The sequence below is a fragment of the Vulpes vulpes genome, chromosome 13 (assembly GCF_048418805.1).
Source record: "Vulpes vulpes isolate BD-2025 chromosome 13, VulVul3, whole genome shotgun sequence".
In the NCBI taxonomy this organism is placed as follows: domain Eukaryota; kingdom Metazoa; phylum Chordata; class Mammalia; order Carnivora; family Canidae; genus Vulpes; species Vulpes vulpes.
The window spans coordinates 155,183,084-155,196,394 of record NC_132792.1 but is presented as its reverse complement, the minus strand read 5'-3'; the positions used below and the strand labels follow the sequence as shown (position 1 = coordinate 155,196,394).

General features: G+C 33.9%; 1 protein-coding gene across 9 annotated transcripts in view; it reads left to right on the top strand.

Annotated features, from left to right (window-relative positions):
- Positions 1 to 13,311, top strand: part of DENND1B (DENN domain containing 1B) — a 261,506-nt gene that overhangs the window by 181,013 nt on the left and 67,182 nt on the right. For all 9 annotated transcript variants that reach the window (XM_072733418.1, XM_072733421.1, XM_072733423.1 and 6 more), the window contains one exon: positions 8,751 to 8,852. In XM_072733418.1, coding sequence (XP_072589519.1) covers positions 8,751 to 8,852 — 102 coding nt within the window. The remainder of the gene's footprint in view (positions 1 to 8,750; positions 8,853 to 13,311) is intronic.

The window sequence follows — 13,311 nt, the reverse complement described above, 5'->3', positions numbered from 1 at the left end:
TCCATTTTCAAATGCAAGTACTAAATACCTATGCTAAATGCTGCCAAAGAGGAACTTCTATTATAAATTAAACTTAAAATGTCTGAGCAACGACTCCAAATATGTTGTGACTCTTCTCATATTCCTCACTTACACCTTCTAAATGACACATTGGCCCGATTGACAAATAAATTGTGCCTGCTCTTAATTATAAAGAAAAGTATACAAACATACAACTCCTTAAAGTTGTTGGAAAGTGATTGATTGATTGATTGATTGATTTTAAGATATTCATTTATTTGAGAGAGAGAGAGAGAGCATGAGCATGAGCATGAGGAAGGGAGGAGCAGAGGGACTCCCTGCAGAGCAGAGAGCCAGATGTGGGACTCAATCCTGGGACTCTGGGATCATGACCTGAGCCAAAGGCAGACATTCAACCACTGAGCCACCCAGGTGCCCTGGAAAGTGTTTTAAATAAAACAGTGGATATTATGCTTTTTGGGGAGATTTTAGCCAACAGCAAGTTAGCTACTTTTTAAAATTCAAAAATATGAGATCAAAGTGTAATGTACTAAATGGATTGAAGAAAAGTGATGAGAACACAGACTCTGTATATAACCAAGCTGTCTGGGTTCAGATCCTCCTCCTGTGACTGACTAGTTGTATGAGTTTGGGCAAATTAATCTCTTAGTGCTGTAGTTTCCTCATGTGTTCTTTTAAAAAGGTAATAATTTTTCTTGGGTTGTTTAGAGGATAAAATGAGTTCATAAATGTAAGTTACTTAGAACAGTGTCTGGCATATAATCAGTGTCTTAAATATTAGCTGTTATTATTTAAAATGACATTTTAGAAGTAAGTTTGGGGAGGAAAATCCCTTTAACAAATCTAAAATACCCTCCTCTTATTCCTCAAAAGAAAAACATTGTTATAAACATGAGAATGCTTTTAAGTGATGTATTAAATAACTAATAAAGGGTCATCAGTTGTACCTCTGTGTATCATTTGTGTCACAAGCTATTAAAAATAAAAGGTCGATTTTTGACCAATAGCAAATGCTATTGCTATGAAATGAAATTGAAATGAAATGTTTGCCTGAGTCAGAATATTGCTTACTACATTCAAAGGCACATACTTGATTATCCTATCTAGGATCATAGAACTAACACTCAGATCTAGTCCTTTGAATACTTAGGGTGCTGTCATTTGTTTCAGTCACTCAAGCTTTTCTGGGCAGCAGTGAGTCTTGCTAATAGATAAAAAACAAATTCCTTTTAAAATAAAGATTGGCTAGTAATCTAGTCCTCTGGTGGCAATTTGGAAGAGTTGTCCTTTGGATTATATACCTTTAAACATTATCAGTAAATAATGTTATATTTTGTGATTAAACTCAGACAATTTAACACAGGATTGGCATCCATAATTTAAGTGGCCATTTACTAAATATTTGCCTTGGAGTTTCCATTTAACAGGTTTGTAACTGTCAACTTGTTAGAGATTTAAAAATCCAAGTTGAAAAGTACATTTGCTCACCCCTCTTGGTTTATGGTTACTAAAACATTTTAGGCATCCATTTATCTCATTACCCAAGGTTGAGTATGGACCTTTTGACTTTAGAGATGGATGCAACTGAAGAAATATTTGTTGTGTATTTGGCTTTCTGATAGAATATGGTTGCTTTTATGGTACTTTCTTTCTATTCCTTTTTTTTTTTTTTTAACAGAGATAGAATTTTGCTTAACTGCTTTAGCAAAAACGTAAGAATTCTGCACCACTACAATGAGATAGGTAGAGCTAGGGACTCTAATAGTAAGGGTTTCATTTTTATATCACTGGTAATATGTTTCATGAGAATAGAAAGTGTTTTTCTTCAAATTATGGGAAAGAAAAATGTAAATTTTTAATAGTATGTATAAAATTAATACATTACTCCATTAATCTTTTTAAGTGTTCACATTTAACTAGAATGCTAGAAACAGCTGTGCCTAATTTAGAAAAATAAATTTCCCTCCTCATCTTAACTGAATCATAGGCAAATAGTACATTGATAGCTATTTTTATTCAAGACAGATCTAATAACTTTAGGACAAGCTCATATAATAATATGTACAGAGAGAAGATTTTGCTGTAAATGATTAAAGTTTATGATATTAATATATGGCTTTTTTTCTTCAATAATTCAGCAATACAAAAAGTGTTGTTTTCATGGTTAGTAAACTCTGAGGGTAGTCTTATGATAGCTTACATATAATAGCATTGGGATACTTGGTAGACGAATGCTATATAATCTGAAAAATCTTTAGATGTTATTTTCTGTGAGAACCTGAATATATTTGACTGTTACCTTAAGAGAACGGATAACAGAGTGTTTAAGAGATTTAAAAATTTAAAGACATATGCCTTCATTTAATGTCTTCATTTAAAGACATTTTTGCTTGTTTATATTTATTATGTAACAATGACATTACATATTAAGCCCCAGTGTATTAGGGAACTGAATAAGTATTATGTTGATGCTTTATTCACATTCATATTCATATTCATATTATAGTTCACATTTTTATATAGTATCATTCTTCATGACACCTTTATTTTTTTTCAAAATGAATTCTTACTAAGTCATATATATCCTTAAAACATAAAGATCTAAGTTTTTATGTATTTAAGTATTTTCTTGTTCTTGCAAAGGTTCCTACTCCAGAAGACAATATAGAACTTGAAAGATAGCCATCCGTAAAGACACAAAAATATTAACTTAATTCAACCTCATCTCCTCCATGTCTTTATGTCTTAATTATCCTGTAAAAATAATTCAAATAAGCTAGTGGATATTTATTGAATATTCAGGATACAGAGTACTATGTTGAGTATTAAATAAGGAATGCAGAGATATATAAGGATAGAGTGAGTCCCAGACCTCAAAAATACACAGATAAAATATATAAAAATAACTTTTAATACAACTTAGAAAATAAGTGCTAAATGAAAGATACAAAAGGCTCTGGTTTTTCAGAGGAGAGAGAATTCGTTATGTTGAATGTTCCATAAAGACATGATTAATGTCTCTGGAAGGCATTTCTAAGCCATTCTTCTACCACAACTACTTGATGGGTCTTATTTAAATACCGTCAGGTAAAAATGACATGTAGTTTGTAGTACACTGGCTCTAATGGCAGCTTTTTATTTCCCACTTATTAGTCATTATTAGTAGGGAGTGAGTGTGACACTTGTTACTCTGTGGATAATCTTGAAACTGCTCTGATTTATATATTTTAACAGGTAAATCAAGTATGAAATTTGATGTTTTTTACTATTATTAAGAACATACTATCTACCAAGCCTCATCATAGAATGCGCAATAGGTTGTTGACTCATTCTTAGTATGTATTTATTGACTGATGTAATTCTTTAATGGCAGGTAATGTTGGTTCCTTTCTGGAAGATATGGTTATTTTCTCTGTAATAAGAACTTCATTCCTACTCTAGTGCAAATTGTATTTTTTTTCCTTACATCCTTTCATGCTCCTTAGTGTGACATTCTACTGAAATAATATTATCTTTAGTTCCTTTCTGTTGTCTCATCACTATTTTGTGGAGCAAAAGATTCAGCTGGTTTACCATCACATCAGATTTGTTTAAACCTGATTTTATTTAAATTCAATTAGTTTTTTTACCATGAAGGGTTTTTTTTTTTTTTACATAGTTTTGTTTTTACATGATTATTCTGTGTTTCCACGGAGCTATATACTTCTTTACTTGATTTTTCTGTTGATGAACAGTATAACTTTTAGAAAATAAATTGGATTATAGTTGGGTATTTCTCAGTTGCATCAGTCGTTTTTTCCCTAGAGTGATGAGCTTAATCTTAATACTTGGTTCTATACAGATAATTCCTAAATATATATTAAAGAACAAGTTTTCCAGACTTGAGTTTCTAGCTGTGTGCTACCTTTGCCCACATGCCTTTAAGCATCTTGCTTGCCTTTACCAAGCCATAATGGACATTGGTGATGCCCCAATCAGATCCTTATACTGGTTGGCATCCTTTTCAGAGAAAAACTACCCTGACCACGTAGGAAGGGCCTCTCCAGGCACCTCCATTCTTCTCTCCATTCCTCCCACCAGGAGAGACTATGCTTAATGACTGACTGATAAAGGATATAAGTAACGGTCTTCTTGCTTCAAGATGGGAATAACTTGGTCAATATATTTGGTGCTTTTTCATAGGTTTAGGCTGAGGCTGATTTCTAACTGAAACCACATTGTTGTTTGTTTTTTTTTCCTTCTGCCCTACTTTGCTTCACATAATGCTTATTTCCTGAGAGTTCTCCACCAACAAATCGCTTAAACAAGAATCCTTGTCTCAGGCTCAGCTTAGAATCTGACCAAAGACATATGCCAAAATTTATTTTGTCAACTTCTTCTTAAATCTGGTTTTGTTTCTGTATTTCTGGTCTCTAATAAATGCTATCATCCATCTTTTGATCCTTAAGCTTGAAATTGGGAAGTGCTCTTTGACCCCTGTCTGCCTTGTTTCTGTATATCAGTGGTTCTTAAACTTTGTATTTCTGGATGTCTTTATGCTCTTAAAAATTATCAAGCGCTTTAAAGAACTTTTTTTTTTTAATTTGGGCTATGTCTTTCACTCTTTACCATATTAGAAAATTAAAACTAGAAATATTTTAAATATTTATTAAAAACAATATAAAACTACTACAGATAAACATAAAACACATTTTTATGAAAAATGAATATTTCTAAACAAAAAGTAATAGAAAACTGACACTGTTTTATGTTTTTCCAGCAGTATGTAGCTTATGAGAAGGTCACTGGATTCTTATACTTGGTTTAGCTTTCAGTCTGTTACATTATTGCCAGTCATGGAGCCTCCACTGGATCTCATGAGAAAAGAAAAGTGAAAAGGGCAAAGAATGTTTTAGCATTATTATAAAAATAGTTTTGATGTTGCAGACCCTGTGAAAAGGTCTGAGTCCCTGGACCATGCTTTGAGCACCACTGCTGTGTATCAGGTGATAAATAGTCCTGTTGATTTTTGCAGTAAAGTTGTACTTCTACAGATTACATGGAATCTGAGATAGATAAAAGATTTCATGTAGTCTTGAATACTCAGAAATGGGATAATTTGAAAGTGTAGACTGAGTCTGAATACAGCTTTTTACCACTTCCATGCTATGTAATCTTGAGCCAGTTGTTTTACCCTTCCCCATATTTTAGTTTACTCTTGTATAATATGACAATAGTAAGTTTGAGGTTTATGTGAATTAATACATGTAAAGTGGTTATAACAGTGCCTGGCCTATAGGAAGCATTGTGTAAATATTAACTATTTTTATTAGTAGTAGTAATAGTACTGAGTGCCCTATCAATGTTAGCTAATGGTAGTCATCACTTTTCCCTTCTACTGCCTGGTTCATCTTTTCTTGCCAGTTTTGTGTTGCACTATTAATTGATCTGCCTATTTCCATTATTTCCTCTTGCTTATTAACTTTCCTTTTATTTTTTTAAAGATTTTATTTGAGAGGAAAGAGAGCATGTGTGAGCACTAGTGACAGGGAAGGGGCAGAGGGAGAGGGAGAAGCAGACTCCCCACTAAGCAGGGAGCTTGACATAGGGCTTCATCCCAGGACCCATGAGATCATGACCTGAGCTGAAGGCAGATGCTTAACCAACTGAACCACCAGGTGTGCCATAACCTTCCTTTTAAAACATGCAGTCTTGTCACTTCATTGAGTAGATACTTCTGTGAGCTTCTTGATGTCTTCAAGAAAACTTTAGAATATAACCTAGGCCTTTTCCAATATGACTTAGCCTACTTTTTATTTGTCTCTGGTATTTTCTGTAATTCATATCCATTAGCTACTAGTCTTTTATTACCTTCATCTGGTGCTTTCTCTATAATTCATATCCATCCCAAACACACTACCCACTTTCTGTCCATACCTGACTCTCTCAATACTGTGTTTTCCATCTTTGTTTCAGAAAGTTTCTGTTAGTATTCAAAACCAGCTCCAGTTTCCCTTGTGAAACCACAGGTACCCCTAAATGAAATTTTTTGTATTTCAGTAAACTGGGAATTAACTGGGCAACACTGGATATATAGTCACTCTACTTAGAACAAGAAAAGTTTTTGAAAACCACTTTATCCTAAGCCTGATTTTTGACCAGATCATAAGTAAATCAGAAGACCCTAAGCAGAGTTCCTTATAGTTCCATTCAACTTGACTCCGATTTAAAAGAACTCATACTGTGGAGTCATTTATAATTTGTTTGATAGTACACCCCAGCGTGACAATAATTGAGACTCCTGTGTATTAATATGTAAAAATTTAGAGCATTGTTAATCAAGTCTTATTTTTCTTTCTCCTGAGAGAAAATTCTAATATGGGTCAGGGCTTTATCTTTTTTGTTATTATCAGAGATTCTAAGAAAACAGGCTGTGTTAATCATTTGAAGGCTGAGTTCAAAGCTTTTACTGTGATTGGTTTTATGGAAAATGGATGGACAGCATATCTGAAGTTTCTCTTTACTATTTCTCTTGAAAGATTGAAAGCAGTTGCTAGAAGATTAATGAGGACAGAGTTCTACAGCATAATTCACATTGGCTAAAGCCTAAGTTATGCCAACTCTTAGGAAAGCGTAGGTAGATTTCCCTCTCATCTATTTCCCCTCACCTTGAGATTCTCTATCTCCTTGTCCTCTACGCCTTCCAATCAAAAGAAATGCTTGATTGTAACATAGAAAGTCTAAACTTTTAGGTTGGAGATAGAACTTTATATTTGAATTGACAAATATTTCAGTTGAAGATAGGCCTTTGTATTTGAATTAGACTGTTCTGCAGTGTCGATGACAACTTTTGGACAAATCACAGGTGATAATAAAATGCAACTCACATTGGGAGAAAGGTCTGTCAAATAAAAACTAAAATTATCAGTAGTACCAATCACTTTGTAATAATTGTGGCATAGTTGGAACTACCATTAAAAACAGTGATTTTATTTGTTTTTAAAATTTGTATTTACTTTTGAAAGGAAAATAAGTCATATGGAATGAAGTTTAGCTCAGTTGCAATTTTTTTTATTGACTTATAAAACGTTTTTGGTTGCTCAGTGTAACTAGATATGCTGATACCAGGGATGCAAAAACAATAAACTTTTATCTTTAACAAGATTGTCTGTTTGTTGTCCTCCCCACCCTCCCCTACCCACCCCTCCTGAAATATTCTAAGTTGTAAGTTCTATGATAGTGGGAAAAACAATGATTTTTGATTATCCAAAATATATTTATGTAAATTAATCTAATTTTTAAAATATATAATTCAAAATCATTCTATGGCACTTAGGAATGACAATAATCAGTATCAAAATACATAATGGTGGTTTTATTATGAGGTATTGTCTGGTCACTAATATTAGGTGACAGCAGTTAATAGATTACTGATTGTCTTCTCTAATAACTTGTTTGAATTTTATTTTCTTCTGTAGTGTCACTGTTCAAGATGACGTTCTGTGATAAATGAAATGTTCTACATTTGTGCTATCTAATAGTAGCCAATGAACTTGAATTTGTGGCAATTGTGCATTTCGGATGAGGCTAGTATATTGAGGAACCAAATTTTTTGTTTTCTTTAATTTTCATAAATTTAAATTTAAATAGCTGCATGTAACGAATGGCTACTGTTTTGAATAGTGCAGATCCTTCCATCAGCCAGTGGTAACAATTGAATTACTATTAGATTATTAGTTTCATTTTATTCATGCAGGAGCCAGTTTTTAGAATTTTATTTACAGATACCTATAATTAAGGCATTGAGTTGTCCTTAAATTATAATTAATATTTTTTCAAAGTCCTATTAGAAGGTGAGCTTTTTTCCTTTTTCCTGCCAACATAGAGATGGCTGCAGGATTCATTATAATGAGTGAATCATTGTCACTTATCTCAGTTTTCATTTGGATCATATTATCTCATATTCATTTGGACCACTTATCTTTACATGTATTGAATGTTCAAGAGGACCCTTTAGGCTACTGAGGGAAGTAGCAGGTGGTAGGGATCAGCCAGTGAGTGACAATTTTCTGAGGTCATGTATGCGAATAAATGGAATGAGTGGAATCTGTATTCAGAATTTAAGTTCTTGATGATTTGGAGGAAGAGCAGGCCAATGGAACATAAGCTACCAGAACACACTTAAAAGCTATGGTTACTTTAAAAATAGGATCAATTACAGCAGATACAAAGTGGGACTTATTCTAGAAAGTATCCAATCAGAATTGTATTTTCAATCAGGAAGAGAATATTATTGTAAGAACCTTTAATTTAAAAGAAATTAATGGTCAAATATAAATGGGAAAAATCATGCAGCAATTTTTATAGCAAGAATGTTTTCTCATCAGGATAAAACCAGTTTTATCAGCTATGCATGTCTTTTTAATAATCTAATAATATTAAACCCTTTGTTTTTAGAAGATTGATTCTTACTTTGAAGAAGTGAAACTGAGCAATTTGAAGACCCCAGGTATCCTTGATTAGGAAGGTCTAGTAGAAGCTTGTCAGTAGGGGAATATTTCTCCGAGGCTGAAATCCAGCTATTATGTCTAAGGATCTAAACGGATTGGATTCCGTTTAGACTTTCAGCACCTTGAAGTTGATTCTGTGTCTCCTATTTCTTCCATGACCCTCTGTGTGCCTTTTTAGAGAGACTGGTTCCCTCTGACTGACTTCCTATTGACACCCTAAAAATCTTTCTTTCTATCTAGGGTGAGCCCATCACTTTCTGTGAGGAGAGTTTTGTAAAGCACCGCTCAAGTCTGATGAAACACTTCTTGGAAACTGCAGTTAACCTCCAACTTTTCAAGCAGGTAGGAGTGGACCGCCACACTTCCTTCTGTAACAGAAGATGACAGAAATGTAACAGAAACGTGTAACGCATTTTTATCACTTTTATCGAGAGTATGTCAAAGTCCTGAATAGTATCTATCCTAGAATTACAAGAAATTTTTCTTTCTTTTGTAACTGTAGTTATCTATGGTGTGGCACTTCAGAAAATGACGTAATAGTAACTTTGTTATTAAAAAATTAATGATTGACAGTGCTATTCTGATGGCCTGAGGAAGAGTATTCATTTATACAGTTATGAAGCCAGCGTGACTAGTTTCATATAAGGCATCTAGGAGTTAGTTTGGTATGGTAGATTGATAATGGTAAACAAATTACATTTTTTTGTAGGACAGTCCTTTTTTTAATTAAAGATTTTGTTTATTCATGAGAGACATAGAGAGAGAGGCAGAGACATAGACAAAGGGAGAAGCAGGCTCCATGTAGGGAGCCCAATGTGGGACTGGATCCCGGGCCTCCAGGATCACACCCTGGGCCAGAGGCAGAAGCTCAACCCCTGAGCCACCCAGGCATCCCATTTGTAGGAAAGTCCTAATGTAATCCAGTTTGAAAAAACAGATGTCATAATCATAAATTTAAAATTCAGAAAAAAACTCCTAGTCATACTGTGTTATCTTAATTTTTGGCTCAGAAAATGTAATTGCCATTTCAAAAGGCAGTAGCTTAACATCAGAACTCAGAATGTTTAGACGTACTAGTTCTTTCATTACAATTTGTGATCATACATAGCAAATCTCTTAAGTCACGTTTATCTTAGTTTCTGTTTACATAATTTATATTAAGTTTGAAAAACTTTCTTTTCTTATTCCACAAGATAATTTAAATGTAAAGTTACCTATGTGAATTTAACACTTAATGAAGACCTATAATGGGCTATAGACTGCTCAGGGTCAGGATACAACATGAATAAAAAATCAGTAATGCCCTCGAGAAGCTGAAAATCTAATAGAATCCTTTGGACCATTTGGAGAAAAGATATAATGTAACTGGAGATAAGCTTTAAATTAAACAAATGATTTACTTTGATGGTGACAAAACCAGTACTATTATCTATATTCTGAGGAAGTTTTCAAAAATAATTAGAAAATACTCTGGGGGGTGGGGGGGCTATAACTGCCTTCTAATGTGTGAAGATTTGCCTTAAAGAAAAGGTTAGATTTGTCCAATACCTAGAAGCAGCAGAATCAGGTTTGATAGATTTCAGGATCCAGGATGTCTTATGGGTTTCCAAAGTTGGAATGCGTTATTTTTGGTGCTCTGGCCCTAGAGGGGTCCAGTATAGACTGAACTGCTTCCCAAGGCTGTAGGAGGATCACAGGATGGTCTTTATACATGCTGAAGCATACAGCACAGTGTCATCCTAAACTAGTCTTCTAGTGCATGTTCTTGAGTTAAATAATAGTACCCTCTTTGTATTTTTATCTGTAAAGGAGAGAGAGTACTACTGCCCATTGTCAAAATTGAATTGTGAAGATCAGGGTCTATGGGGGTCAAGAACTGAATGGGTAGATAGAGTATCTTAACCTTTGGACCATGAGAGTATAACTAAAGTCTTTTCATTGGATGTAATTCAGACACAGTAATTTATATACTTACAAAATGCTTGTATTTTTAGGAATCAGAATTGAGATAAATCTTGGCTCTGTCACTTAATAGCTGTTTGTACATAAGTATCTGATTTCTTTTTCTTTAAAATAGAAATACCACCTACCTCACAGGGTTATGGTAAAGTTTATATGAATTAGTACATGTACACCTCAGCACAGTGCATAACACTTTATAGAAGCTTAATAAATTTTAGTGTATGCCTCATTTTAGAGCAATTACATTAATAAAATACACATTTATGCAGGATTTTTTAAAAATAAAACTCAGTAAAAAAGAAACCAAGTATAAAATATTAAAATGATCAAAGTAGAGCCCATTATATAGACAACTTGGATAGTTTTACATGCACCAATTGACCGTATTCTCAAACTTGATACCATTTTATGACCCTTAAGAAAGTGATACTTGAAGATAGCTCTGAAAGAATTAAAAATATTTCTGTTACAGTTTCACAAACTTCCAAAGATGAGTAAGTTCCAGAGATTCACTATGTAACATAGTGCCTATAGTTAACAATTATCTTACTGTGTATTTAAAATCTGTTAGGAGAGTATTTCTCTTGTCAGTGTTATTAGCAGAAACAAAAACACAAAGGGATGCAAGGAAATTTTTGGAGGTGTTGGATGTTTATTACCTTGATTGTGGTGATTATAGCAGAAGTGTATACATATGTCCAGACTTACCACGTTATCTCTGTTGTGCAGCTTTTTGATTACCAATTACTCTTTACTGAAGCTTGTGGGAATAGGGGAGAAAAAAAAGCAAAAATTGGAATCAGTTTGTAAAAAATTATCAATAAATGAAGCCTCAAAGACACCATAGCCTTTCTGAAAGAATATAAGAATATTTATCAGGTACAAATGATTACTATTCCTTATTATGAATTTGTGTTCCACTATAGATCGGGAACACCTCAGGTTCTCTCTTTATTTAGTGGTGCTTATGTGTCAAAATTGAGAGAACGTGGACCCACGACAGCAGAGTATGATTTTAAGTGAAGAGTTAAACTGTTCTTCCTTTTTTTTTTCTTTACTGTTATTTCTGATAATATGGCAGGAAGTTTTCAGAGCTTAACTTACATACTGAAACTACCTTAAATGCAGTATATATAAAAAACTTTCCTTAATGGGGGCACAGGTGACAAAGCCCAGTGCTTATTTCCCAAGTTAAGTGTACTAGGAGACCCTACACCCACAAATCTGGGATGACTTAGTGTAAAAGTAAACAAGAAATAAGGTTGTACCTTCCCTTAATCGTTTCCCAGTGATTGTACCTCCGAAACACTGGTACTGAGTGGATGGGAGGAAAAAGGGCTGCTGAAAAGTAAACACACCAGTCTGTACAGGAATTAATAATTTCAGATTTGGTCTGACACAACCAAAGCCAAGTTTAAATCCTAAGTTGTTAGCATTTTCAGGCCCTAGGCAGAGGCAAAAATACATCTTCTCTTGAGGAATCTAGGCACCAAAGAATTCTCCCACCTGTAATTACAAAGAAAAATTCTGCTGTTAGAAATTATCAAACATACAAGGAAACAAATCATGAATGAGAATTAGCAGAAAGAGTGGACAAAAATTGACATGAAAAGACTTTAATATTGGAATTGTCAAAAATAGAACATAAAATAGCTATTCTTAAGATGTCCAAAGAAATAGAAAATGAGCTTTAAAAATGTTCAGGATATAAAAAACATTCAAGAAGTGGAACTAATTTTAAGAATTTAGCAAATGTAATTCTGGTAGGAAGCATGTAATTGAAATGAAAGGAAATTGATGGATATAACAGCAGATCAGATCTAACTGAAGAGAGATTTGCTAAACTGGAAGATAGATATGAAAAAGTAATTGTCCTGAAGATAATGCAAAGAAATGAAAAAATAGAGAATATAAGAGAGGTTAATAGGCATGAAGGGTAGAATGAAAATGCCTAAAGCCATCTTATCAACTCTAAAGGAAGAGGACAGAAAATAGAGGAGAAATAGTAGTTGAAAGGACAATACTAGAACCAATAAAATATAACACCTTATAAATTTTAAGAAGTCCAACATATCCAAACTGAATAAATAAAAAGAAATCTACAGCCATACCATATTCAGCTCTAAAGTGTTACATAGTAAGGGAAAACTGTAAAAATAACAAGAGGAGCAAGATTGCCTTCAAAGGAGCAATATACTGACAGCTGACTTCACATCAGCAATCCAGAGAATACTGCTGTATCTTTAGTGTGTTGAGAAAAAATACCTATAATCTTATTATGCCAATTAAAAGACATCTTAATTATAAGAGTTATATGAAAACAATTCTGGGGATGCCTGGGTAGCTCAGCTGCTGAGTGTCTGCCTTTGGCTCAGGGCGTGATTCCAGGATCCAGGATCGAGTCCCACATCAGGCTCCCTGCATGGAGCCTGCTTCTCCCTCTGCCTGTGTCTCTGCCTTTCTCTCTCTGTGTGTCTCTCATGAATAAATAAATAAAATCTTAAAAAACAAACAACAATTCTGTCCAAGAAACTGAGTTTGCCCCTTGTGTTGGCTTTATTGATGTGTCTGCTTGGTTAGGCTAAAATCCCCAGTTACTTAATCAAATGCTCATCTCGGTGAAGGTATCTTTACATAAATAATTAAAACTCCCAATCATTTGACTATAGGTGATCCAGGTAAGCCTATCTGAATCAGTTGGAAGGCCTTAAACTCAGAACTGTGATTTCTCCGGGAAAGAGAAAAAATTCTACCTGTGGATGACATCTTTGGCCTCTGCCTGTGGATTTGGCCTGCTCATGATTTCTCCTTCCTGATGCCTACCCTATGAATTTCAGAC